Source organism: Phalangium opilio, unplaced genomic scaffold, assembly GCF_054372755.1.
Source record: "Phalangium opilio isolate 3A_F unplaced genomic scaffold, DU_Popi_V2 ptg000003l_1, whole genome shotgun sequence".
Classification (NCBI taxonomy): Eukaryota; Metazoa; Arthropoda; class Arachnida; order Opiliones; family Phalangiidae; genus Phalangium; species Phalangium opilio.
The window spans coordinates 12,444,198-12,470,264 of record NW_028324145.1 but is presented as its reverse complement, the minus strand read 5'-3'; the positions used below and the strand labels follow the sequence as shown (position 1 = coordinate 12,470,264).

Genomic DNA, 26,067 nt, shown 5'->3' with positions numbered 1-26,067 from the left:
AATAACCAATTAGAAAGTGATTTAAAAGACCACGTGGATTATTTTCGTCTGCTTCCTTGAGCACGTGTATCCAAAGGTGGTGACGTTAAGTGAGATCTATTTGATGATATTTTAAGTTAATTTTCGATTTTAAATCAAATGAAGATGACTGAAAGTGAGAATTCCGATGCTGAGTTTCAATCGGACGTCGACTCAGACAGTGATACTGAGGTAAATATATTAAAGTACCTAGTTTAAATGAAATTTTTTGTTAAGCCTACATTTTTCTAGCTTCAAAACGCATTTCAAAGAGGTGATCTCAAGCCGGGATTACACGCGTTAGTTCCTTTAATAAAAAAAGAACATATTAATGATGTGGTAAGTTTAAACTACGGTAAATAAAGAAAACATTAACTTAATGAATTATTTAAATAGGATGGAATGAAGCAAAAACTTTCCCAGTTCAAAAATACACTTGATTGGAATGAAAGGTTAGATTTGACTAACAAGCCAGTCCCCGCAGCTTTACACAATACCACGGAACTTGGAGATTTAGAGGTTAAAATAACCAAGAAAGGGAAACCAATTAACGAAGAAGATGATGTACATAATGACTTCAAAAGAGAAATGATGTTTTATCGGCAAGCACAAGCTGCTGTTCTTCAAGGAATTCCCAAATTACACAAGCTTGGAATAACTACAAAAAGGCCGGAAGATTATTTTGCTCAGATGGCCAAATCCGATGAACACATGCAAAAGATCAGAGAGACTTTGCTGAGCAAAGAAAAAGCTCTCGAAAGATCTGAAAAAGCTAAAAAATTAAGAGAGTTAAAGAAATATGGTAAACAGATACAAAGGGAAGTCTTGCAACAACGACAGAAAGAAAAGAAACAAATGATGGACTCTGTTAAGAAATATAAAAAGGGTATAAAATATAAAAGGCCCAATAATTTAGGGGATATTAATTATTAATGATTTTAAATTTTAGGACAGAAAGATTCGTTAGATTTTGCTGATGCTAACAAAAATCCCAAAGGAAACAAAAAGAAAATGGATAATAAGAATAAAAACAGGTTAATAAATGATCTTTTCAATTTTAAAGGGTTTGTAAAATAATAAATAATACTTTACATCCAATTTAGCAAATCTAATTTGAAGAGGGAACATAAAGTAAGCAAGTACGGATATGGAGGCCAGAAAAAGAGAACCAAGTATAACACGGCTGAAAGTGCCGCTGATGTATCATCAACCTTTAGAAAAGGAAAATCAAAAGGAAATGGACCATCAAAAGTAATTTAATAATAATAATTTATAATATTTATAATTAAAAATTAATCATTTCTTTTCAGAATCGACCGGGAAAAGCCAGAAGACAAAAAATGGTTAATCGAAAACGACGATAATTATTCTAAAATTGTATTTTTCTCAATAATAAATATGCTAATTTGTAAAAAAAAAGTGTCTCTTCCTTATTTTATTTTCATATTAACAGACTGACAAATAGCGCTATACTCATAAGCCCTCTTACTAAAGTTCTTTAACCTTCGGTAGGCCTAATGACGTTTCTCCGGGCCAACCAATCAGAAGCCCGCATTAAATTATTGTTCTGCTTTTCAAAACAAATCGAATAAGCAGTTTTTTAGGCTTAAAACTTCCTTCGTAAAATCGTAACGTAACCTTTTTTAGATTCAAAAAACAGTTGGGGTGTTGTCTATTGTTCTTTAAAAAAATTTGAAGATTAATTAATCAACGGCCGCTTTTTAAATTCAAAATTATCGAGAACACATGGTAAGTTTTCCATATAATCAAGATAAAGTGTGTAAAATAAAATTAAAGAAATGGAACGCGAGTTGGAGTGATTGATAGTTATCAGGAAGGGATGATGAGGAGAGTTGATAAGGTTGGGAAGTGGGAAACTCAAAACAGTTAACTAGGGAATTGGGATCAAGAAGTTTTATCAACTTTTAGAGTTATTATTCCCTTTTTTTGAACAACTTACACTTATTTAGTGTTAGCCCCTCTAAAATATGATAAACCAAGAATATGAAAAACGGCTTTTAAGGCAACAAAATGGACAATTCAGTCCTCCACCGGCATTGGTATGTTTATATTACAAAATATTACTGACATACGGATAGATTTGCGTAAAATTCGGTTACTTTAAGCAGCAGGAATCTCATTCCCATCCTGTAACACCATTCAGTTCCCCAAATAAAGAAAAATATGGTGATCGTTTCATACCCAGTAGAGCTGGTGCTAATTGGCAGGTTAATTTCTCCATGATCCAAGTAAATTGGATTATTCAATTATAATAACCCTTTAGCTGATAATATTAACGCTATATTTAACTTAGGACAATGCCAAAACCTCCCTACAAACTAAAAAAGCAAAAGACGCTAGTTCTGATAGTGGAAAAGATGGTGTGGCGTATTCTTGTTTGTTAAGAAATGAACTATTAGGTGCCAGCATTGAAGATGCTAAAGTATATAAAAAAATTGCAAAATAATTAGACATAAACTTATTTTTACAAGTAACGGATTAAATGTTTCTGTCAGGAACAGAGTGAAGAAAAGAAAATATTTTCACCTTCAGAAGGTCGAAATCTCTTCCATGTAAGATTTATAATCGTATAATTTAGTCTAATTTAATTTAATTAATAATTATTTCTAAAGTATCAAGTTCACCATAATAACAATCTGAATGAGCCGTCTTCCCCATATTCCTTATCACCAGTTAGCAGTAAAAGTCAAAAATTATTAAGATCACCCAGAAAAGTAAATGTTATTTAATGTTAAATTACATTATTGTAATATTATTTTAACAATTAATTAATTAAAAAAAAAGGCAGCTAGAAAAATATCCAAAATCCCTTTCAAAGTTTTGGATGCTCCCGAGCTCCAAGATGATTTTTACCTAAATTTGGTTGATTGGTCATCCACAAATGTCCTCAGTGTTGGTTTAGGCACTTGCGTCTATCTCTGGAGTGCCTGTACCTCCCAGGTGACGCGTCTGTGTGATTTATCATCAGATAGTGACTCTGTAACCTCAGTTTCATGGGCTGAAAGGGTAATATACGGTTGAAATTTAATAGCCATTAATTTATTTTTAATTTTAAATAAAATTTGTCTTGACCCAGGGTCATTTAGTGGCAGTTGGCACTCATAAAGGTTACGTTCAAGTTTGGGATGTAACGGTAAACAAGAGTATATCAGTTTTAGAAGGTCATTCAGCTAGAGTCGGGGCTTTAGCCTGGAATGGAGATATTTTATCATCTGGGAGTAGAGACAGATTAATTTTACAAAGAGATGTTAGAACACCTTGCGTTGTACCTGAAAGAAAATTAGTTGGACATCGACAAGAAGTATATAATAATTACTTTTTTTTAACAATTTCCGTTAGTTTAGCTAAGTAATTTGAATTGTTCAAATTAATAGGTTTGTGGATTGAAATGGTCTCCCGATAACCAACATCTCGCGTCGGGTGGCAATGATAATAAACTCTTTGTTTGGAATTTGAGCAACTTATCACCCGCTCAAACCTATACTGAACACATAGCAGCTGTCAAAGCCATCGCTTGGTCCCCTCACCATCATGGACTCTTAGCGAGTGGTGGGGGAACCGCGGACAGATGTATTCGTTTTTGGAATACCCTTACTGGACAACCAATGCAATGCGTCGATACCGGGTCCCAAGTTTGCAACCTAGCCTGGTCAAAACACGCTTCAGAGTTGGTTAGCACTCACGGGTATTCTCAGAATCAAATTTTAGTTTGGAAATATCCATCCTTGACTCAAGTGGCCAAATTAACTGGTCATTCCTATAGAGTACTCTATTTGGTAAGAGAATTATGAAGACTTTTTTTAAAGAAGTTGTAGGTTGATTGTACCACTTGTTTCAATTCAAGGCAATGTCACCTGATGGGGAATCAATTGTAACCGGTGCCGGAGATGAAACGCTTCGTTTTTGGAATGTTTTCAGTAAAGCTCGCTCGCAGAAAGAGGCAAAATCAGCCCTGAATCTTTTTACAAGCATACGTTAAATTGAAACCACGGAAAAATTAAAATATACAAGTCTTAGAGGACAACAATTATCGGGAGCTATATTTTTTTATATTCTCTCTTCTCTTCTTTTTTTTTTTTTGTGGCTTCAAACTGAACTCTTGTTTGGATTTTTTTATCATTTAATTCGTATCCAATAACTATTGTGTAAGCCAAGAAAAAAAATTAGCTGTAGGACTCTTTTATATACGAAATTTTTGGTGTATAATGTGACCCCTCTGACCCCCCCAACACTAAATCACACTTTAACAGCCTTTCCCTCAAAAAACAAAAGGACACTTCTTTTGTTAACACGCAAAATAAATAAAAATTGGTATCAAAAAGACTTTGTTCATTTTCTTTTTACATTTTTTTAAGTATTTATTAACAGAAACATTTCCCCCCATAAACTTTGACCTTTGAATATAGTGGAATGTGGATTAATAATGGCTGCTCGATTGGGCCTTGGCTAAATATATATATATATTCACATTTTTCACCAAGGTTACTTAATTTTTTACATTATTATAATTAGTTTATAAAGTATTATGAACTAATTATAATAAATTTCCATATTATACTACGGGATGCCTTTGTTGACATTTCCTCTTAGAGGTCAGAACATGGCGCTCCTAAGCCTAATCAGAAGAAGTCCTGTTCCCTGTATGATATTGATGGAGACATTTTTCTCCGAGTAGTGTTTCATCTTTATTATTAATTGAATTAATTATTGGTCTTAATTAGGTTTAAATAGAAGTGTGTCTTCTACATTTTTGGTCAAAAGGGTCCGGAAGAAGTATCGTTATATTTACACAAACACAGGGGGGGGGGGGGGGCTAGAAAATATGACTTAATGTTTTAATACCCGTTTATGGTAGTAAAACACCCAAACAAAAAAGGAATGTTAATTAAACTCAAAAAGATTAATTGACCAAATCTAATGTTTTTTTTTTCAAAATTAATAAAACAAAATGGCGGAAAGTAAATGATGGCACATAATCAGGGTTGGTTATAATCTATAATACGCACAGGGGAAGGGGAGGGAATATATATATTGGTGATGTATATATACAATTTTTCTTTCAAATCTTTTACAAATATTAATATAACTGGCAATTACCAAAACAAATAATCATTCACTCCCAAAAATTCATAAAACGGACTTCCATCAATCACGTGATTTACTTTTAGGGCGCGCTTTTTGAATCGATCGCCGACACGTGGTAGTTACAACGGTAACTTCTCCACGATATTGGTCGAAAAAAAAAACATGGCTGAAAATTCGTAGCAATAAACGCCATTCGAGTTCAATTTTCACCTAAAATTAGGCTTAGTTACTCTGAGAGATAAGAGTAACAACACTTTACCTTTAGGCCGCCCGCTTATCCTAAGCCTATCTTGATCTCTCATAACCTTAACTTAAGCCTAATCTCCAAAAACGCAATAAGGTCAATTAGTTGATAAAATTAAAAATTGCCTAATAATATTTTGAGCATTAAGGCGAAAGTTAATTAAATATAATTAAATTTAGCGCCTTGTAGTTTTAGAATCGACCTGATTCAAGCGAGAGTTTTTTTTTTTTTAATTTGCACAACTCTTTGGACCGGTCAAGTTCATAGTCTTATTTTGTTCAGTGTTTCAACCATCTAAATGTTCATTTTTTTAAAGGTATAGCTTAACTTTCTATTTTTCAGAAACTTACTATTTGTTATTAGCGTTTTCCGGGTTGTTATAATCTACATAGACCCTGACAACTTCACCCGAATAGCGCCGCTGATGGGGCATGAAGTAAAAATCAGGGGTCAGTTCAAGTTCGGGTTTTCTACCCGAGCGAGCCGACCTATCGTGAGTGGCGTACGCGTTGGAGTATCCCGAAAAATTGGACATTCCGTCGCTTCTTTTCGAGCCTCTCTCGAATGTGGCGCTGGGCGGGTATCCGTTTAAGGGAGGCATGGGTCGACCATGATGATGGGACTTATGACCGTTGCTTTTACCGTTAGTATGATGCCCGCTTTCCAAAGCTCCACCGGACATGGCTTTGGCCGTACCATTACCGTTAGGAACCGAACTGACCGAATGCTTACTGGGTTTACCATCTTCATCCCTCATCGCGAAGTTTTCGTAACTGTAATTGCTACTAGCGGTTGCCGAGTAGTCCTTCCAGTGAGAGTTTGCGATTAACTTCTCCTGTAATCAGTAATGGTACCATACAACGAGAATTTCAATAAAATGACCAAAGAGGTACAACTGTACTATAGGACTTACGTTTTTAACAACATTTTTTCGTATGGCACGATCTCGGTGCAACATGCAACTGGCTTGGATTAGAACTAACAAACCCAGGGCGCAAACACCACCGATTATGATATATATCTTGATTTGTTCGTCGGTTAGTCCGGCAGTTTTGATTTCTGAGATGAAATTTAATATCAATCCAGAAGTCCTCTAAAAATCTCGTTCGATATTCCGGAAATATTATTAGGCATGATCTTACCATCATCAATTGGGACCTCGTTGGATATTCCTTCGCTTCCAGAAATGGATGACACCACGAGATAGGCGGGATCTACGTCAATGTTTCCGATCTTTCCACTTCCAACTGTGTCATTCAGAGTTTCTTTAATCAAGGTTTCCATTTGTTGGGTGACCAAATCGAGTTCGCGGGCGTCTTTGACTGGAATGTCCGAATCAATCATAACGATGTTAATATTCGCGAAGATAGTGTCTGTGTCTTTAGCTGGTCTAGTGAGTTCGATTCCCCTGATGCCTTTGTATCCTTCCAATTGACTAAGGGCGGCGTTAACGTCCTCGGCTAACTTTTTCCTGATCTTCTGGTAATCTTGGGGAACTTCCGAAGATTCCTTGAGTTTGGCCAACTTCAATCTCACTTGGAATTCAGCTTCGGGTAGAAGCGGTAAGCTGGTGGTCGTGGTAGTTGGCGCGGGTCTCGTTCTGGGCGCTAGGGTTGTATACCTTCTAATTGGAGTAGTGGTATCTAGCGCGGGTGGTTCGGGAACGGGAATTCCTGGAGATGGCTTTGGTTCTGGCGCCGCAGCGTGTACAGTTTCTGTTAAAGTAATTATTTAATACAAATATGGCAAAAATGGTGGGTGGGAGTAGATTGAAAATTATTAAATTACCTTTAGGGTGGCAACTTTTAATGCATATTTTATCTTCGGAAACCATGGGTGTCGCTTCGTGTTTACGGATTTTCTTATTGACCGCGTTAAAGACACCTCCCTTGATTGGGTAGACCAGGTAAAGACATTCCGAGTCGGTGAATTGCAAGTCGCCATTGGTGTCGCCAGTAATTCGTTTACGAACAAAGGACAAAGTTGTGATACCATCTTCTTTTTTACCAGTTCGATTTACGATATTTTGTGCCGTGTCCAAAATGGGCGCTGAGTAGCTTTGCAACCATCTAAATGTATTTGAACGAAGAATAATGTCACCTTAAGCCCACAACTAAATTCTTAGTATGGACTTACGTATCCATGATGAAAGGGCGTCCATTTTCATCAACCCACCCTAAAATGGCATCGGTCTCAACCATGGCTTTGTTCTTGGAGAAACCAATGCCTGTCCATTTGTTAAAGTTACTGGAACTGATGGTGAACTTGATGGCGTCGTACTTATCAACGTATTCCCAGTGTGCCATGTAAATACAAGCGGTACCAAAACAACCATTTGGATGTTTGAATTCTCCCTTGCAGTAGGCAGTGGCGTCAGGTTCGGGTTCCGCGTTCGGTATTGGTTCTGCTTTTGGATGGGGTTCTGGTTCGGCTACACCCTTCTCACCAGGACAGGAATTTACGCAGACTTTCTGAGATGATATTTTGGGAGTTTCAATGTGAACGCCGATTCGTTTACTGACGGCGTTGTAACTTCCGCCAGTTACGGGAAAGAAGAAATAGAGACAATCGCTGTCCGTGAAGTGGAGATCGTGGTCAAAATCGGCATTCAGACGTTTTCGCACAAATCTAAGCGTGGTAATGCCGTCTTTACGTTCACCAGATATATTATAGACGTCTTGACTAGCGTCCAAAGACGGAGCGGTGTAGGCACTTATAAACCTGTAAAACCGACAAGAGACACCTTGATAAGCCTCAACTTAAATCAAATTTAGAAACTATTAAATATTTCGTACGTGTCATAGACTGCGATGCGACCAACAGGATCAACCCATCCAATGACCGCGTCACTTTTAGCCTGTTTACAAAATATGTTTTAGGTTTTACCCGTCTTCGGAAGCACTGTATATAAATGGTTTATTAGAGACTTCTTACCATTCTGTCATCTTTGGAGAAAGCGATACCAGTCCAGCGATCAGCGTGTTGAGATTGCACCACAAACGAAATTTCATCCGTCTTCTGTATGTATCTCCAAGTTGCTGAATAGACACAATCTGCTCCTGAACAAGATGGTGGGTAGTAGAAAGCTCCGGAGCACGGAGTGATCGTATCTCTTCCTTTCGTTGGATCTTCTACAGAGTGATAAGGTACATTCCGCATTAGCTCATTTGTTTACGTGGAACTATATTATCATTAAAACAACGCTCACCGAAGAAGTTAATGGTTGTCTTTCCTCTTTGATTTCCGTGTCCGTGGTACTTGAGCTCATCAGGTCGGTAAAAGTCGGGGATTTTAGCTTTGCCAGCTTCAAGTCCCGTTGTAGGACGATGGAAGTATTTTCCAGGTTCTTGTCCTCTAGCCCAAATTAAATGCATAGGGCCATCAACGATACTGTGATCTGTTAACTCAGTAGCTGCACAAAAGCGAAAGAACAATAAAATATCATACTCATTGTTTAAAAATATTTTGCACGCTTGACAATGAATTATTACCAATCAGTTTCTTTCGGAAGAGAATAGTAGTCACCCCATCAACTTCCACAGCCACAGCGGCGGTCAAGTCATCTCCTCCTCCATAGTAAGAATCAACTTTAGGCGTTGATCGATCGCGAGTGTAATAATCGAGTACTCTTCCTACTCCGCCTCTTGCCGTCCCAATAACGATATCTGTGCAATCCATTGCGTGAAAATCAGCCTTTGGCGTGTACGGGGATTTGGGAGGGTACACAGTAGATGTCTCGCCGAGTTTCCGAGCCGCGGACGGGTCCCTCGTCCCAGGTTCTGGTTCAGGTTCTGGATCAGCTTTTGGATGGTGGGGCTCAGGCTCTGGCTCAGATTTAGGGTGGTGAGGTTCTCCCGCGGGTTCCGGTTCCGATTTAGGGTGAGGTTCTCCCGTGGGTTCAGGTTCCGATTTTGGATGAGGTTCTCCCGTGGGTTCCGGTTCCGATTTAGGATGTGGCTCTCCAGTGGGTTCTGGTTCCGATTTAGGATGAGGCTCTCCCGTAGGTTCTGGCTCCGATTTAGGATGTGGCTCTCCCGTAGGTTCTGGCTCCGATTTAGGATGTGGCTCTCCAGTGGGTTCTGGTTCCGATTTAGGATGAGGCTCTCCCGTAGGTTCCGGTTCCGACTTTGGATGAGGTTCACCCGTTGGTTCCGGTTCTGATTTAGGGTGGTGAGGTTCTCCCGTTGGTTCCGGCTCAGATTTAGGATGAGGTTCTCCCGTTGGTTCCGGCTCAGATTTAGGGTGGTGAGATTCTCCCGTGGGTTCTGGTTCTGACTTAGGATGAGGTTCTCCAGTGGGTTCCGGTTCCGATTTTGGATGAGGTTCTCCCGTCGGTTCAGGTTCAGCCGAAGGTTCACTATTTGGTTCAGGTTCCGATTTTGGATGAGGTTCTCCCGTGGGTTCAGGTTCAGCCGAAGGTTCACTAGTGGGTTCAGGTTCCGATTTTGGATGAGGTTCTCCCGTGGGTTCAGGCTCAGCCGAAGGTTCACTAGTGGGTTCGGGTTCCGATTTTGGATGAGGTTCTCCCGTGGGTTCAGGTTCGGCCGAAGGTTCACTAGTGGGTTCAGGTTCGGCCGAGGGTTCGCTAGTTGGTTCAGGTTCCGATTTTGGATGAGGTTCTCCGGTGGGCTCGGGTTCAGCCGAAGGTTCACTAGTGGGTTCAGGTTCCGATTTTGGGTGAGGTTCTCCCGTGGGTTCAGGCTCGGCAGAAGGCTCGCTGGTTGGTTCAGGTTCGGCAGTAGAGTCGTACGTATCTGCCTGCCTTCTATTCCTCGCGACTCCATTACCGGAAGTTAAGGAATTAGTATAGAAAGAGGCTTTCTTAGGAACTACAACGGGGAAAGCTTTGCAAGCGGAAGTCATTCCTTGCGGTCTCCAGCCTAGGGCACCGTAACTGGAACCTTTGATTTTCATGATAGTTTCCATTTCTTGCGTTTCCTAATTACGAGGGAGGGGAAGGAACGGATAAATTTCTAACTCCCCCAAATTTAATCATCTTCGTTAAACATACTTTAAGTATCTTCCAATAAAGGGTCAATTCGGCCGAAAGAGCCCTTTTAGAGTAAGTTTTCAGATCAACGTCAACTGACTTAACCGAGGACTCTAACGTTTGGTAATAAACATTTTTCGTTACGGTTTTGATTCTTACAAATCACGGGTCGCGAATAATTAACATTTAACTATCTAATCACCTTTGGAACATTTATCACCGAACCAACCGGGTTGACAGTAACATTGCATTTTGGGGTAAGTTGTCGCGTCGACATTGACGCATTGCCCGTGAGGTCCGCAGTCGGAATCCTGCCAACATTCGTCTAGACACGTAAACCCCCGAGATTAGATTATCAACAGTAATAAAATGAGAAAACTTTAATTCGTTTTTCGCCCTTAAAAGTTCAATTACCTTTGTATTGGCAGATATTTCCCGAATATAATCTTTGGCAATCGCAACGTTCCTCTTTCAGTGACCCGTGTCCGGAGCATATACTCGTCAAATCCATAGCTGCGTGATTTTACAAGTTAAAGGGGGGAATTAAAGGATGAAGTCGACCTCGTTTTAATCAAAATTAAATCGTAATAAACATAACGCGAGGGGGATATAATATTAATGCGTATTTACGAGGCACAATGTCGACATCGGCGCAACTCCAAAAGAGGTAAGTCTGACCCCATTCTTGAGCTTGTCGAACTAGACGAAGGGTACATTCTTTACAGGTCAAATCGCCAGGAAACGTCACCGTGTAACTTTGCGCACTGAAAAACAATGGAAACGAATCTGTAGAACACGCGTCATTCCATTTTTTATTTACCGATTGTTAATTAAGATCGTGATTCAACCAACTGAAATAATTTCATTTCAAATCTATAACAGTTTATATCAAACAGAACGGTGCTTACCGAGTAGCTAAAACACGATATTCCGTTAAACCTTAAGCCGAATGAGTTTTACACGCAAATTAATACGTTCTTTCAGAATTATTAAGTACGCGAATGATGATAACAGAACTGGTTTCATTATTTGGCACCATCAATTAGTTTAATCAATATAATTAGAGGGTTTCGTAACTCTTGCCCCCATAAAAAGATGACTGATTGAGGATGTTAAGGTTAACGAGACATCCTTCCTACCGGAATACGAAGGTCACCCCTAAGCAACCGCGTCCTCCTCTCCCCTTGACACCCATTGTTCTATAGATACAAACTCGGGGAGCAATTGTTAATTTTCTAATTATGTTCGATAGAAGGAGGGTTAAACTCTAAAGTCAGACGTTTTTTTGGGGGAGAACGAGTCAAGCGTTAAAATACTTCTTCCTTTTTCTAGTCATCCCTTCTTTCCCTTGACATTTATACTTCGACGGAATACAAAGCCAAAATAAATATAAAAAAAAATGCACCCGGCGTCGCATTCAAAAAGAATGATCCTTGAATAGGAACAAAAGGTGAAGACGAGCTTGAAATTTGCTAGTTACGTGTGCAGTTTTTCTTTTGCCAGCTAATGCTTTAAAAAGTTAGGGGTTTCCTTTTTTGTTGGGGACCACTCTAACAGAACGGAGAGGAAGTTGATGATAAAGGGGTTTACCACCTTCACGTAATCAATTTTACAACGACAAAATGTTGGTCTGTTAGTAACGGTTCATCTATAAGTTGCTGTTGGAAGTTAGCATAATGGCGCGAAAGTGTGAACATTTACTCAAAATAAGATGCAAAATGTGTGGCAATGCTAACTAATGTCGACTTTCTCGTGGGTATACAATCGATTGATTATATCTAATGTAAATATTCCTAGAAGTTAAATATTTCGATTGAATAGAAAGGCGCAGTTTTCCCCCCTCTCGGCCACCGAAGTAAAAATGTAAACGTATATAGTGAAATTCTTGTTTAATGATAGTTATAGGGATTTGGCCGAAGCCAGCTTGGAAACTGGGTCTACCATTTGGAAGGAATAAAAAGTGGGAGGTTTTCGCCCTTGAGCGAACACAGCCTGCCAAGATATAGCCAAGCACATTACGAAAGCGAAGGACTTTCTCTCTACATAGCGGGCCATTTTGCCGACAACAACTGGTTTCACTAAAAAACGAAATAATATACTTAAACAGATAGTATAGATACACTGGCAATTTCCTTCCAAAATAGATAGACCATTTTCGTATAAATTTGGCACGTGGTTTCCATTACGCATATTATTATTTCCTTGCAGTTACCAAAGGAAACCATTTGGTTTTCCGCGACTTGAACGGAAAAGGTTGATATGACGAGACATAATCTTTTCATTATAATACTGGTATTTTCCCCCAAAATGAATGGTAATAATGCTTTGTTAACGGCCTATCTATGTAAGAGAACGCGCCTTAGGGTGCATATGCATTCTCGGCGAGGGGAGTAAACTTCATTTTTGTTGGATTAATGTTATTTTAATTAATATCATTATTATCAAGACGTCAATTTTGAAAAACAAATGCACACCCTCTTTGATGGTTTCGAGGAACCTCCGAGTTCCATAAAGGGCAAGGGTTACCAAAAGAAACATTTGAAGAGTCCCCCCCCCCTCAACTTAAATAAAATGACTTTACTTAAGTCCAATATTTTTAATTATTATGTAATAACGTTTTTCTTTCACTCTCGCTCGCTTCGCTTAAACGCCCCTTACTTACTATTGAAGGGTTTGGTCTTGTTTAAAGAAAGGTTTTGACTTTATTCCATAGAATAGCGAGGTCCTTGAAGTACTTAGGCAGATAGAGGTCATTATTAAGTCCATATAGAAAGCGGGGGATTTACTAAAAGGACAACACCTTTATTTTATTTGACCGAAGTAAAAAAAAAAACTACCCAAAACTACCCCCCTTTTTTTGAACAGCGAAATGTATATATAAGAAGCGATTCATTTTACCCACTTTTCCAAAGAGTCTTTAGCTCAATATCGCCCTTAAAAATATTCTTAAGGCGTGATTTCTTTAAAAAAATTATTTCCAAAAACTTTCCTTTATACGTCGGCCCACCGATTTCGAATTTCAAATTGTTCTTTTAAGGGAAGGTTTTAACCGTTCTGGTTTTCCATTATTTTGCCAAAAAAATATCTAGAACTCAAAAAGAAGGTCCGATTCATTGCGAGAAAAATTTAAAAAAATAAAAAATGGAGTATATTTCTTTAAAAGGAAGAAACTACAATAGGTACAACCCAACCGGAAGTTTCCGTCATAAGTATGTTTTCTATTTTAAGAAACTAATAAGGTCAAAGCCGGCAACCATATTTTTTGATTTACGTTTAAAAATGTTTGTCCCGGGTTTCGGCACCGGAACTATTTCACCAAGTAAAAAACAGAAGAAAAAACTATGATTTTAAGCCCAATCGTTGAACGTTCTCATTACCTAAATGGGTTCTTGCATATAATAATATACATAAATATGAATTTCAAATTAAAATCTTCTTTAGTTGACTTTGACTTTCAAAAGGAATATGATTCGATTGCAAATACTTGAAATTTCAAGGTTAGGCATTGAGTTACACGTGGTGGTGGTGGTGGAGTTTTGAACAGCGGGGTTTCATAGTGTACTAATGAATATCTTAAATGAAACTTACGTGCTATCATCGAGTCCAATATATTTGGCGCTAACTGTGGTAGGCGTCAAGTCGAGAAGGTGATTTTCCTCGGCATCCAACAGTTCGAGTTTGAATCCTCCCTGGAGAGAAAAGCACACACAAAAATACCTTTAAGCTTTTGCTTTCGATACGTGTCTTAAGATTAAGTCAGGCAGGTAGTCGGGAAAAACAGTGGAGAACCCGGGCCAGAGGACGGTTGATGCACTTTGCCCGCGTCGCCACGTATTTCTCGGGGTGCATCCGTCTTCCCGAATTAATGATAATTAGCGAATCAGTTCGCTTCCCACTTTTTTTCCAATTAAGAAACCACGCGACGCTTTAATTAAGCTTAACCCAAGTTCATCCCACGCTAAATACGCATTGAGCGCGAGTATAGATTAAGTATTAAGTGATCTAAACAAATTTTGCACTCTCATATTGGGATAGATTATAAGCCAAGGAAATAATTAAATCGAGTTAATTATATCCTGGTTCAGTTCAATTCTGGGATTACTAAGCGCTTCCAATTAACATAGGGATAATTAAAAATCAGAGAGACAATAAACAAACTTACTCTATGAGGATATGCCAAATGCCACGTGACGTTGACTTGGGCTCCTTGCGGAAGTGACGTTCTAAATCCTCCTAAAAAATAAAAATAAATAATTTGTGGTTAAAGAATGAAATTTTAAAGGCAAAACAAGTAAAGATAATTTATTATGGGTTTAATCTTTAAAAGATTCATGATTTTCGATGAGGAAGGGTATTTGGAGAAGTAACACCATTATATTTTAGACGAAAAACTCGGGGAAATAATTTTTTTCCGTCTTTATCAAAATAACAAATGATGATAAAAACAATCAAATTGAACCAGAAATTCCAATAAAAGATTACGATCTGTTTTAGAAGAATATCGCTTTGAAATCTTCAAAAAAAAAAAAATATTTTTAGAATTTTTTTTAAACTTAAATTTTAAATTATATAAATTCCTTTCCAATATCGCATAAACAAATAAATCTATTTAACCGATTCAGAACACTGATATTGCTCACTAAATTCTATCAACGTATTTCTTTAACACCTCCTAATTTAAATTTTATTTTAATTTATATTTCCAACTGCGAAACGATATTTCATTAGTCATTAATGATAAGTTTCAAGTAATTTTTGAAATAAAAAAACGATATATCTTGGAATGTATATAAAGTAATGTTTTTCTCCACTCCTTCGCCGCGGTATATATTTAATAGTAATAACCTTTTTTGGTAAAAAAAGGGGGGAAGGGGTTAGCGTAGGACAGGTATAAGTGAAACTATTTAATTAAAAGTCGGTGCGGTTTAGTAGAAATAAGGAGGAGGAATTTACGAGTTCGAAATTCCTTTTGGCGAAAAACTAGTTTACAAGTGGAGATACATGTTTAAAAAGCTAATTTGCGTAAGACTGTGTTTTGGAAAATCACTTTACAAATAGGGAACAACTCCTTCGTAAATAATATTATATTATTGCAAAATAAAAACAAGATAACTTGAATAATTAAAAAGTTAGAACAGTTGTTGTTTTGGAAACTTTAAAGAATACTTATGCCCCTATTTATAAAAAATTAATAAAAACCTTAATTAGGTTAGAAAAAGTTAAGTGATAGTTGACTAAATGTTTATTCGCCCTAAATATAACACCACGCTTTCATAAAAACGTCTTAAAAGTCGCGTTTCACCTGCCCTTTAAATATATTAAGGCTTTTAATTAAGGAAATTGAAATAGCACATTCTCAAGGTTAAGTTTTAATAAATCCAAATATTGAAAACGCAAGTTATGAACGCAATGTTTTCAAAAATTTTAAAAGTGGAAACGCCCAATTACATCTAGTAAGAAAAAAAATTCTTCACAATATACTTTAAAAGTAAAACTTGAATTAAACATAATACATTCCACACCGTACGTTTTATATTGTATAATAATTTCTAAATCTCTATTTTCCATTTTTCACCACTTTCAAATCTCATTTCACGGATAAGAAAATCACCCTTGAGTCTAGAAGTTTATAAATTTCGTGGAACATGACGCGGCAATAACTCGAGAGAGAGCGAAAAAAATAATATTACAAGATCATTTGTAATAAATAAATTTATCTTAGTATCAAAACCATTATCACAGGTGACGTCACACGGATGAAGGAATATCAGCGAGGTCCTTTTACTAACGTAATAAAAAATTAAATGCGTAATTGTTGTCTCGACGCTAAATTGTAACCCGTTATTACATGTTCGACCTTGAATTGACCTTAGGAAATCATAAAGCGTATACCAGTTAATTTAATGTGCTTTTTAACATAGTTAATAGACGCGTTTTCAAGCATTTACGCGTTATGAAAATGAGCTGTTGGTGTTAGGCTGAATTTATTTATTAAGTTAAATATTGACTAATAAAGTTTAATATGATTCTTTGTTGTTCGGTGCAATGTAATGTTTACAAGGACTACCTTGAATTTAACTAAATAGAACGTAAATAAACAAATTTTTGATTTAATATAAATTGATACGCGTGTATAGGTTTAGGTCGAATATATTCAACGACAAAATTTAAGAAACCAAATAAGGAAGTTTTCACTTTTTACCTTGGATCTATGCTTGGATAATTTCATAAATAAAATTTGACTTTTTAAGCTTTTTTTTTCTGCTAACTTAAACAAGTATCAAAATTATTTTTTATTTACTCTTAATCGTGGGAAAAATGTAAAATGCAAACCGCGCAATTTCATAGGTAATTAATATAGTTAAGACACGGAAGAGAAGTTTGTCTAAACGCCAATGCCGTTATATAATTTAATTGAGATTAAAACATAGCAATTTTTAAGCACTTATAAAGATAAGCAAAGCGTAACGAGATAAATTATATTAACAGTTTTTATGAATGTTAACTTAATAAAATAGGATTTAATTATTAAAATTTTGATTATTTTGAACACGTATCCTCAAGTATTCATCACCTCTATTTAATTCATTTCAAGTAAATTAGAGTTATGGCACTAAAAAATTTATTAATTATTAAACATAATATAGCTTCTATTAAATTCCTCATATTTTTATTCCCTAAATAAAATTCAGGCTCTAAACCGTTGCTAAAATACCGCTAAAACTAATTTCGAAGTCTGATCGTTTCGCCTCGCTTGATCTGGTTTATAATTCGGCAGCCAAAGATGATATTAAGAAAGTTCTGATTAAACACTCGATAAAAAGGCAAAGCGCCTCTTCGCAAAATATTATTTTTTTTTATTAAACCTTCACGCTTTTCCCTAAAAATAACGGTTTTAAAATAAAAAAAAATATATCTTAAATATAAAACCATAAACCGCATTGACGCTTCAGGAGGTGAAAAATTTTCATCTTTTATCTATAACTTTACACTCTAAATACTTTCAAGTTTCATCTTCATATTAAAGTGGGCGCTCTACTTTAGTTTCGTAACCAAAAGGAAAATATAATTTAATATTTCTTCATTTTAATTCATTTATTTCACGAATATTCGTCACGCAAATTTATCTAAGCAATGAACTCGATCTTAACATCAGTTTTGACACTAAAATTATAAAGTTTCTTCAATGTTCAAGTGACATGTACAGAAATGCAATAACCTGCCTTTTCATATTTTTGCTAAAAGTTTCATGGGATGTTTGAACTAATTCATAACAAATCGCGGGTGCCGTTTCGGGTTATTTTCGGGAAAATTATTGGGATTAAAATTAAAATGGGAACGAATTGATTCGAGCATGGTTTTTCTTTCATCTCGTATGGTTTAATTCTTAATTCAGTAAACACATGGGCCATTTCGATCGATTGATTTCTCGCCTAATCTTTACCTTATTAATATTTAAACAATAAAAAAAGAACCGCATTACCAGATCATAGCTCAAGCGAAACTAGAAATTCAAATACTCAAGATGAAGAATTTTAACGTATGAAGTTCAATTTTGTGGTTAAACATCGCTTCGTTCGTAAATGGGACGCGGCTAAAATATTCAAACAAACACGCGAGCTAATCTAGATTGATTATGTTTATTAAACAAGTAAATAAACAATCGAAAAATCTATATGGGTAGGTCAAGGCTGGTTTTTCGAAATTATGTAAATGAAGATATGATATTATTATTCAAGCAATATTTGTCTTGTTGTTTTAAAATATGTTTAAAGACTGGATGCGAAAAGTAAGAGATTGTAAAGGTACAATCAAATCCTGGATAGGGGAACACCGAACATTTCGGTGGGTGTTTTAAAGGTATAACCTTTTTTCTTAACGAAGCCCGTATAATTTTCTATACATATACTCAAATCTACTGTCACTAAACTCAGGTAAACACTTCTATCTTATCTTACTTAGTCCTTAGTAACCTTTTACTTCGACAAACACGAATGCAAAAATGAAGAAAGAAAAAAAGATATTTTAAGAAGAAATCAGTTATTTTAAAAATTCCTTAGGTAACTCAACTTTACCATTAGCAAAGATTGCCAAAAAAGAACCGGTCCTTTACTTGTTTTGGCGCGAGGTTTTCTTAGTTTTTTTTATGAGATAGAACAAGCCAGCATGGGAGCTACTCGTAATGAGCCAGCCAAAAGTTTTCTTAGTTTTTTTAAATGAAAAAAAAAAAAAAATATATATATTTTCTTTAGGAATTCCTGTCGATAATAACAGCCGTTAGTTAACTACACCATGCGTAACGTTTCTCTTTGGTGTGGAGAGCTAGATCGAGCTGGTAAAATAGTGGTAAAATATCAAGCAACGTTCGGCCAAACCCTTTTTAGAAAACCGATTTCTCCAAGCGAGATTCAATGGGGCGAATCAACAGTTTAACTCGAATCGTGATTAGAAGTTAATCATTTAAAAGTATCTGATAGAAAAATTTAGTTTTTGGGAGATCAAACCACACTTTATATAAAACTGATTTCCACGCTTCCATGATTTCAATCACCTCTGACTTAAAATAAGTCAGTCAGAATCGTTTCAATACTTCAAGATTGATCCCAAAATGTCAGTGGTCAACAGAGTGAATCAGAATAGCATCGCTTACAGTCTAAAAACCTACATTGAAGTTCATTGGTTCCTGGTCTATTTTTGACCATCTGCTCTATAAATATACGCGGTCCATTTTAAAGTCATCTTCAATAGGAAAGTCTGTAAAAGACTTTCTGACCATATAACTAGAGTTGAGTAACCGTTTTGAGTCTCAAAGTTCGCTCGTCTGAAACCAGCTAACACTAACTAAACGTATAGTTCAATTTCGTTTTGTTATTAAGTTTTTCTAGGGTCAGTCCGGTTAAAATAAAGGTTATAGAACAGAGAGAGAATCAGACTGTTCCTTCGAGTTATAGCCTTCTGATAATCAGACGCTGTAGCCTATAGCCATTCCTACATCAAAACAATATTTCACGACTCTTGGTTGAATGTTGAGGTACATTTGATCACGCGTAGGGAGGAGAAATGAAATAGATTGGCAAAAACTTGAAAATCAAGATACGGCACCATATATTTTCTCTCTCTCTCCAACATTTTATTTTTTTGATTTCCGATATCGATAACTTTAAAATAATTTTTTATCGAGTGTGTGTACATGGAACTGCGGACAGCTCAACACCAATAACAAATCAGTCTGTTTCAATCGAGGCGGGAAAGAAGGGCCAGGAAACACGATTTCGTCATTGAATATGTCAAATTAAAAACAGTTTCTTATATAAATTAGTTTATTCATTGGGCCCAAAAAAAGTGAAAACCACGATATGATTGATAGAGGAAAGAAAACACGAGCGAATTTTATCTTATTTATGTGAAAGAAATATTTTGTAACATTTTCTAGGGCCTACATATTTTTTCCTAAAATTGATTTTCAATCAACTTTGTACAGAGTAAATAAAGAATGAATGAGCTCGTATTTGCCACGAAAAGCACATATTAAACATAAGAACACTGGAAAAGTTAGTAGCTTTCGTTTATCCCTTGTTTTAACTCGTAAATTAATTAATATAATTAAAGAATAACTATATATTTTTTTTTTGTTGTTTAACTTTTCAAAATATTATTAGTATAATATTAAGGAACGTATTCTTAAATATCGTTTCACTTTCCCTTCAGTACATAACTGATTAATAACAAAATAAAATAGCGGATACGCAAATAGCTCAACAAGTACACATTTCTCCCTCTCTTTCCCAGCTGCTGCATTCCAGAATCCAGACAAAATAATTTGTTTCCTCAATAAATTAAAATTGAAACCTACATCCTACTATGCCTAGTTTTCGTAAAAGTAATATAAAAAGAAATGGAAAATCGTGTAACGGATATTACCTTTTTCCTGGTACAATTTAAAAATTGCTTAAAAATAACCCATATAGGTAATTTTCTGCATGGCAATATACCAAAATACAATTTGAAAATAAGATGACGTCACAAAAATTTAGGCGCCACCGCATGAAGTTAGTTAGGGTCACGACCTCCTCTACGCGTACGTGTCCTTAAATCAAACGAAGATGAGCTGGCTCTACCCTTTCTCTACAAAAGAAAACTCCTAAAAACACCTACTCTCTAGTCTCTACTTTTTCTCGTTAGGCCTAATCTGACTAGCTAAGTCTAAACGCGTTTTTCAAAAATATTTGCGCAATAATTTCATATTATTCGTTATTCGGTTAAAGGGGCAATTAAGACAAAAACAAATCTAGTTTTCGTTCAGTTGATGCGGGAATTTAAATAAAACGATTTGAGATAATTAAGTAGCGTTCCTGAGATTTGTCCTTTAAAATAATAATCGACCATAAAAGATAAAAATCTAAATAAGAATTAGTTTCTACCTAAATGAATTCTTTTAAAAAGAGGCCTTCGGTTTTTGAACGAGAGAAAAAATTAAGGGAATAAAAGTAAGAAATTTAACGGCAATGGAATTTATTTTTGCGGGATATTCATCATTGATGCGTGTACTGTATACACTTCGTGGAAGTTGTAGTGTAGTGTAGTGTAGTGGGGTTGGCGATTTGATTGGAGGGAGCAATAAGTACGATCTTCTCAATGTGGGTCAAGGCCCGTGAAAGGAGGCGATTCTAATTATCAAAGCGGATGCATCGTGCCAAAGTAAAAAGCAACCAACGACCAGCACCACGAGAAACGGAGGGACGCTGATCGAATATCATCATCACGCAATACCAAATTAAGGTTCGTCTCAATCAAAAGATTCAACGGTAAACATATTTGGAAATGAAAAAATAATAGCTTGACCCAGCAGCAGTTGATTTAAGTTTCATATTGACCCTTTTCTTATCGATCACAACAAAATATTTAGCTTTTCAAATCTGGTTAAACGCAAGCTTACATACTATACAGAAATAAATAAAATATTATTCAGTATTTTGAGGTTACCGAAGGAGTGTTTTCAAAAATGGAAAGCTAGCTCACAAACTGGAAGTTAGAAAAGCTACTAACTAAAAATACCTAATATTTATTTAAAATTATACCGTTCTATAACAATTAACGTTTTTGAGGTAATTCAATAGTTTTTAAACAAATTAAGACATTTTTCCGGTGAAATTCCGTTGGTATCGACATAGTCCACTAATTTCGTCTTAGAGTCAGACTCATAAGCTACCTAACCTAAGGTGAATTAAAATTCAATATTTTGGCTTGTATCCAGTACTGAAGTGTCTGATGGTACGAACTATTTTATACTTTGAAGGGGCCTCGGAAAAAGGGCACCTGGAATTGGTGGTGTAAACCTCTTCAACGCAACTATTTTCTTTTTCTAATATTTTAGACGTTAAGAGAAAGCGAAATGTCTCGGTGTAGAAGCAAGCGCCTTTCACTAGAGCTACAACACGCACGCCAGTTACATAAAAGGGGCCCCGCGGTGTAATTTACTTCAAGTAATAAAATTCTTAAAAAGTTTCCGCTAAGATTTTTTTATTTTTTTCTCTCTCTCTCTCTCTCCCTTAATTCTTCGTGCAACTATGCGCCATGATTTCGGATTACTAACTAACGATGGAGGCCCCTAACTATACATTTTTGAGCTTGGATAAAAACGTTTGGAGAAAAGATTTAAGAAATCTAATAGATTAAAAGGGGTTCAAAGTTAACTTTATTGCACGTTTCAAACGGTTTAAATTTATATCTACGTTCACAAATTTGCGATTGAGTTTAGGGGGCCCTAATTAGGCGAAAAAATGAAGACTTTGATTCGCAGTAGGACGATCTCCGAGTTTCCAAGATAGTACGTAATAATTTAGACTACATTTCTCTATTAAACTTAATGAATCGAGGACATCGTTTGAGATCTCAAACCTGATTCAGAAACATCCGCGCAAACTAATCGTGGGAATAAACATGAACGAATGAAGTTTTCCCAAAACTATCTCACGTAACTTTTAGACGAAATCAACCGTAGTGTTGTTTTTAAGCTCTATTGTAAAACCGTGTCTAGGCTATACCCATCAAGCGTAAATAAACTAAGTCACATATAATTTGTTTATCATAAAACAAGCGCGGTAAAGCTAATAATTTAAATCAGAAAAGAAAACAAGAAAGTGCATGCATCCCCCATGAGGAGGCTGAGCTCATTTGAATAATTCAGTCATTTGTAAAATAATTTTTATCGTCATCCTTATATGTTAGGGCATAGAAAAGCAAGCAATACATATTTTTCAAACTAGGAGGATGGATACAATTTACACCAGGAGTCGAGGCTACCCTTGGTATTTATGCCTGCAACTTGTCAGCCAAGTATCGTGGCCTCCCGGTGTAAATGGTATCAATCCTCTTAGCCTGAAAACTATATCTAACTCGGGTGCATCAGTTCACTTTTCTTGTCCGCTCCATTATTCTTCTTCGCATGATTTCCCCTTGGATCCCCATGCAGTATTGAAGGAAGCGCGGGAAATAAAAGAGTAGATAGATCTTCTATAGTTAACTCGAGTCTAAAGAAGGAAGAATGGGCGCTATTTTATAGAGGCCGGATGTTTACTGAACATCCAACAATGCAGGGGTTCATCCAAATTTGCAATGAAGATCTAAACACACACTTGTTTAAAAGATTAGTAGAGTCATCTTAAAACAGCGGGTTTACAACAATTAAAACAACATCAAAACATTTACCTATATTTGGGTTTCAATTTTCAATGCGATGGAATCGAGGGGCTTACCACTCCAGAATCTCTGTACACCGATTACGGATTAGGGGTAATCATTTAAGCACACTATCAAGGGTAAGAAACTTAAAGATTACGGGTAATCCCTTTAGCACAGTCAAAGGTACTGTGGTGTACACCGATTACTCTAAGTGACTGACCCCTCGGATGGAAGCTAAACAATATCCACTAATAAAATTGTTAAGAGCAATGCGTGTCACAATATACTTTTAAATTATAATTAGGGAACAATTCCAAGGAATCCTTATTATTCTTTAGGTTTATATTCCATCAATTTCGAAACTTGAGAAGGTATCTCCGATGGCAAAATGAGAGGATGGGAGTTCAGTGGTCTCTATATACACTCCGGGTCAAAAGGTCAGCCCCGTTTTCTCGGTTACGTCGTCGGAGGAGTAAAGAGAGACGAAAAATCACATCCTCCTATATAGGGGGGACTCGAACCCCAACCGGCTTGTATATTTATACTATAGCACCAAAGACAAAATAATAGGTTGTTGAAGCTCCATATATACAGCCATTGCATATCTTACGTCTAATATACCTCAGGGGCAGATTCCATATATTAAAACAATCAGAAGCAAATTAAACTAAGGTTATAAGAATTATCACGATCTGGGAAGGCACTATCTAAGTTAATGTCAGGTGGTTTTTTTAGTCACTTTTTTTGCATGATAACTTTCGGTAATTACACTTTTCCCACATATTTCAAATTTCATAAGCCAGGAATTTTATACTCTGATTTTTTTCTCTTTATTTATCTACCTACCTAAGAGTAATTTGCTCTTAACGAGGAGAAATATATATATACGGAACCGGGATGTATATTATGTATATATTAACAGTTTTAAGGGGAACATCATATTTAAACGAATTTATTATTATAGCAACTTCTTTCGAGTTTTGATGAGCGGTAAATGGACTTGTTTTTTGGGGACGACGGTCAGGGAAATAATAAGACGTATTTATAACTAAATTTAAGTGTGTCGTGAAAAATAAAATACTTGACATTTTTGTGTATCATTAAAAGGACCGCTTGCCTCGAAAAATAATGAAATAAATAAAAATTAAAATTAAAATCAAGGTCCAATTTTGATATTAGGTCATTTGTAACTCTATGGACACCCATGGACCGTTTGCGTTGAAAATATAATAAAAAACGTGTCAAATTGTAAAACAAAAAATATAGATTGTTTTTTTTTATTATTATTATTAAAGGAAGTAGAGTTTAAAATTTTTCTAATAAGAAAATTTTAAATTGTTTTTTTAAGAAATTTTGACCAATCACGGAACTGACCCCGTCCCTTTCTTTATAAAGCTCACCTCGCGTAGCGCGATTTTTGACAGATGAGAAAATGAAAAGGTTGTCAAACCCTCCTAGACACGTAGAATAATAATAATAAAATTATATATTTTTATTTTATAAAGGAAAGTAAGGGTGGAAAAATGTATTTTTGGAAAAGCTTTTTCTGCCCACCGAAATAATTTGAAGCCGGTAAAAAAGTTTCAAATATTCAAACACTAATCGACTTTTCATCTTGATATCGCGATTAAATTTTGCTTCCGGCGTTAGATAATAAAGTAAACATGCAAACACGGCGTTCAAAACTGAACCCAAGACTACTGATCAAATGCCACGATTTCAAATTTTGAAACAGGCATACTTTCAAAACAGAACACGATAGTACTCAATACAATTACGAGTCTCTTTCGCGCCTAAATACTTTTAATAAAAATACGTGACACCATTTTCAAATACGCCTTTTCATTTACTTTAAATTTAAAAACAAATTGATTTTCAAAAGGTTTATTCAAATGAGAGGGTAAAAACCCAGTAAATATTGGCTATTTACCTGTAAAATAACTGTGGTTGTCAGAAGGAGTGAGAGAGAGAGAGAGAGGGTCAATGGGACGAAATACGTCAGATATAAACCACTTCACTAGACTCGCTTAAAAGGACCTTCGTAAACTACCTACACAAAGCTTCGAGTACGGAAATAAGCCTTTGGTAATGTTTTAAGAGTCTACGTGTGTAGGTATTTTACGTAGCCAAGGTATTTGTGTGGGTTTTTGATGGAAAAAACCTTCTGACCGTTATGAGTAATTTATAATTATAGTACTTTAAGACGTACCCCGTTATAAAAGAAGAAAAAATACCGCTCTAATAAAAAGATTGATGATTTCAAGGCACTCGGAAGAAGTGACGACGCTCGCCAAGCTACCTTTTCAATTCCGTAATTTTAAGTTTGACCCAGTGTGTGTTTGTTTGACACGGCCCGGTAGCTCAACGATGAAAAATGGTTCTTTCTATAATGGTGCAAAAATTTTAAAGATGCTTTGAAAGAAACTAATTAAGTAATGAGTCTTTAAAAAGAACGTAATTAACCTTAATAACATCCGTAACTAAAGTTATTTACCGTTCTCAAAAAAATACTTTTATATAACGATACATTTAAATTTAATAACATCCTGAAGAGACTCCATGGTTAGGGGGAAGGAAAATGTGTATACTACGCGTGTCTATAAATCGATTCAACCTGACAAGTAAAATAGATCTATAATTTGATATAACAGTTATAAAATTGTAGGCACTTTCAAAAGATGTATATCTTTATCAGGCGGCCACAAATCATCTACCATTTCTTAACAATTCCGCACACAGAGTACAATGAAAAGTGTTTGACAACAAAAAGGTGCCATACACGTCAGTAAACTCAGTTTCTTTCCCATCCATACATGAATTTCATTTTAAGAAAAAGGGGGATGCTCAAGCTAGGGTTATCTGCTCGAATACCTCCCGCGCCGCAACTCAGCCAACGACGTTCTAAAGACTGAACATTTTGACAATGTCAGTTCAAAAAGGAATTTGGTTTAACGAAAGAATGGACACTCTTTTGTTCATTTCTTCATATATCCAAGAATATTTTCACTTCCCCAAGGGACTTGGTAGC

General features: G+C 36.0%; 3 protein-coding genes across 7 annotated transcripts in view; 2 read left to right on the top strand and 1 right to left on the bottom strand.

The window, feature by feature from the left end:
• Positions 1–42: 42 nt before the first annotated feature.
• On the top strand, positions 43–1,437 carry LOC149717916 (putative rRNA-processing protein EBP2). The gene is made up of 6 exons (XM_089841575.1): positions 43–210; positions 271–357; positions 415–904; positions 968–1,052; positions 1,122–1,269; positions 1,329–1,437. The coding sequence occupies exons 1-6, from the start codon at positions 139–141 to the stop codon at positions 1,380–1,382; spliced, it is 936 nt and encodes a 311-aa protein (XP_089697701.1). The 5' UTR covers positions 43–138; the 3' UTR covers positions 1,383–1,437.
• A 159-nt stretch (positions 1,438–1,596) lies between these two features.
• Positions 1,597–4,362, top strand: fzr (fizzy and cell division cycle 20 related). Of its 5 annotated transcripts, none has more exons than XM_089841440.1 (10): positions 1,597–1,767; positions 1,989–2,078; positions 2,145–2,246; positions 2,333–2,461; positions 2,535–2,591; positions 2,652–2,753; positions 2,824–3,045; positions 3,116–3,340; positions 3,414–3,815; positions 3,884–4,362. In XM_089841440.1, exons 2-10 carry the CDS (start codon positions 2,007–2,009, stop codon positions 4,016–4,018), a joined length of 1,446 nt encoding a protein of 481 aa, XP_089697566.1. In that variant the 5' UTR covers positions 1,597–1,767; positions 1,989–2,006; the 3' UTR covers positions 4,019–4,362. The 5 variants fall into 5 exon arrangements, with proteins under 5 accessions (XP_089697566.1, XP_089697572.1, XP_089697552.1 ...); XM_089841446.1 differs by having other exon boundaries at positions 1,598–1,767; positions 2,148–2,246; XM_089841426.1 differs by having other exon boundaries at positions 1,599–1,767; positions 2,145–2,267.
• Position 4,363: 1 nt separating this feature from the next.
• LOC149717912 (uncharacterized) overlaps positions 4,364–26,067 on the bottom strand; it is a 46,642-nt gene continuing 24,938 nt past the window's right edge. Inside the window, exons 5-19 of the mRNA XM_089836725.1 lie at positions 14,521–14,591; positions 13,947–14,047; positions 10,989–11,122; positions 10,773–10,871; positions 10,561–10,683; positions 10,380–10,471; positions 8,860–10,306; positions 8,577–8,780; positions 8,303–8,499; positions 8,164–8,225; positions 7,505–8,089; positions 7,157–7,437; positions 6,511–7,083; positions 6,282–6,427; positions 4,364–6,203 (exon numbers count right to left, since the gene is read on the bottom strand). Of these exons, the coding sequence (XP_089692851.1) occupies positions 5,718–6,203; positions 6,282–6,427; positions 6,511–7,083; positions 7,157–7,437; positions 7,505–8,089; positions 8,164–8,225; positions 8,303–8,499; positions 8,577–8,780; positions 8,860–10,306; positions 10,380–10,471; positions 10,561–10,683; positions 10,773–10,871; positions 10,989–11,122; positions 13,947–14,047; positions 14,521–14,591 (4,601 nt within the window). The 3' untranslated portion in view covers positions 4,364–5,717. The remainder of the gene's footprint in view (positions 6,204–6,281; positions 6,428–6,510; positions 7,084–7,156; positions 7,438–7,504; positions 8,090–8,163; positions 8,226–8,302; positions 8,500–8,576; positions 8,781–8,859; positions 10,307–10,379; positions 10,472–10,560; positions 10,684–10,772; positions 10,872–10,988; positions 11,123–13,946; positions 14,048–14,520; positions 14,592–26,067) is intronic.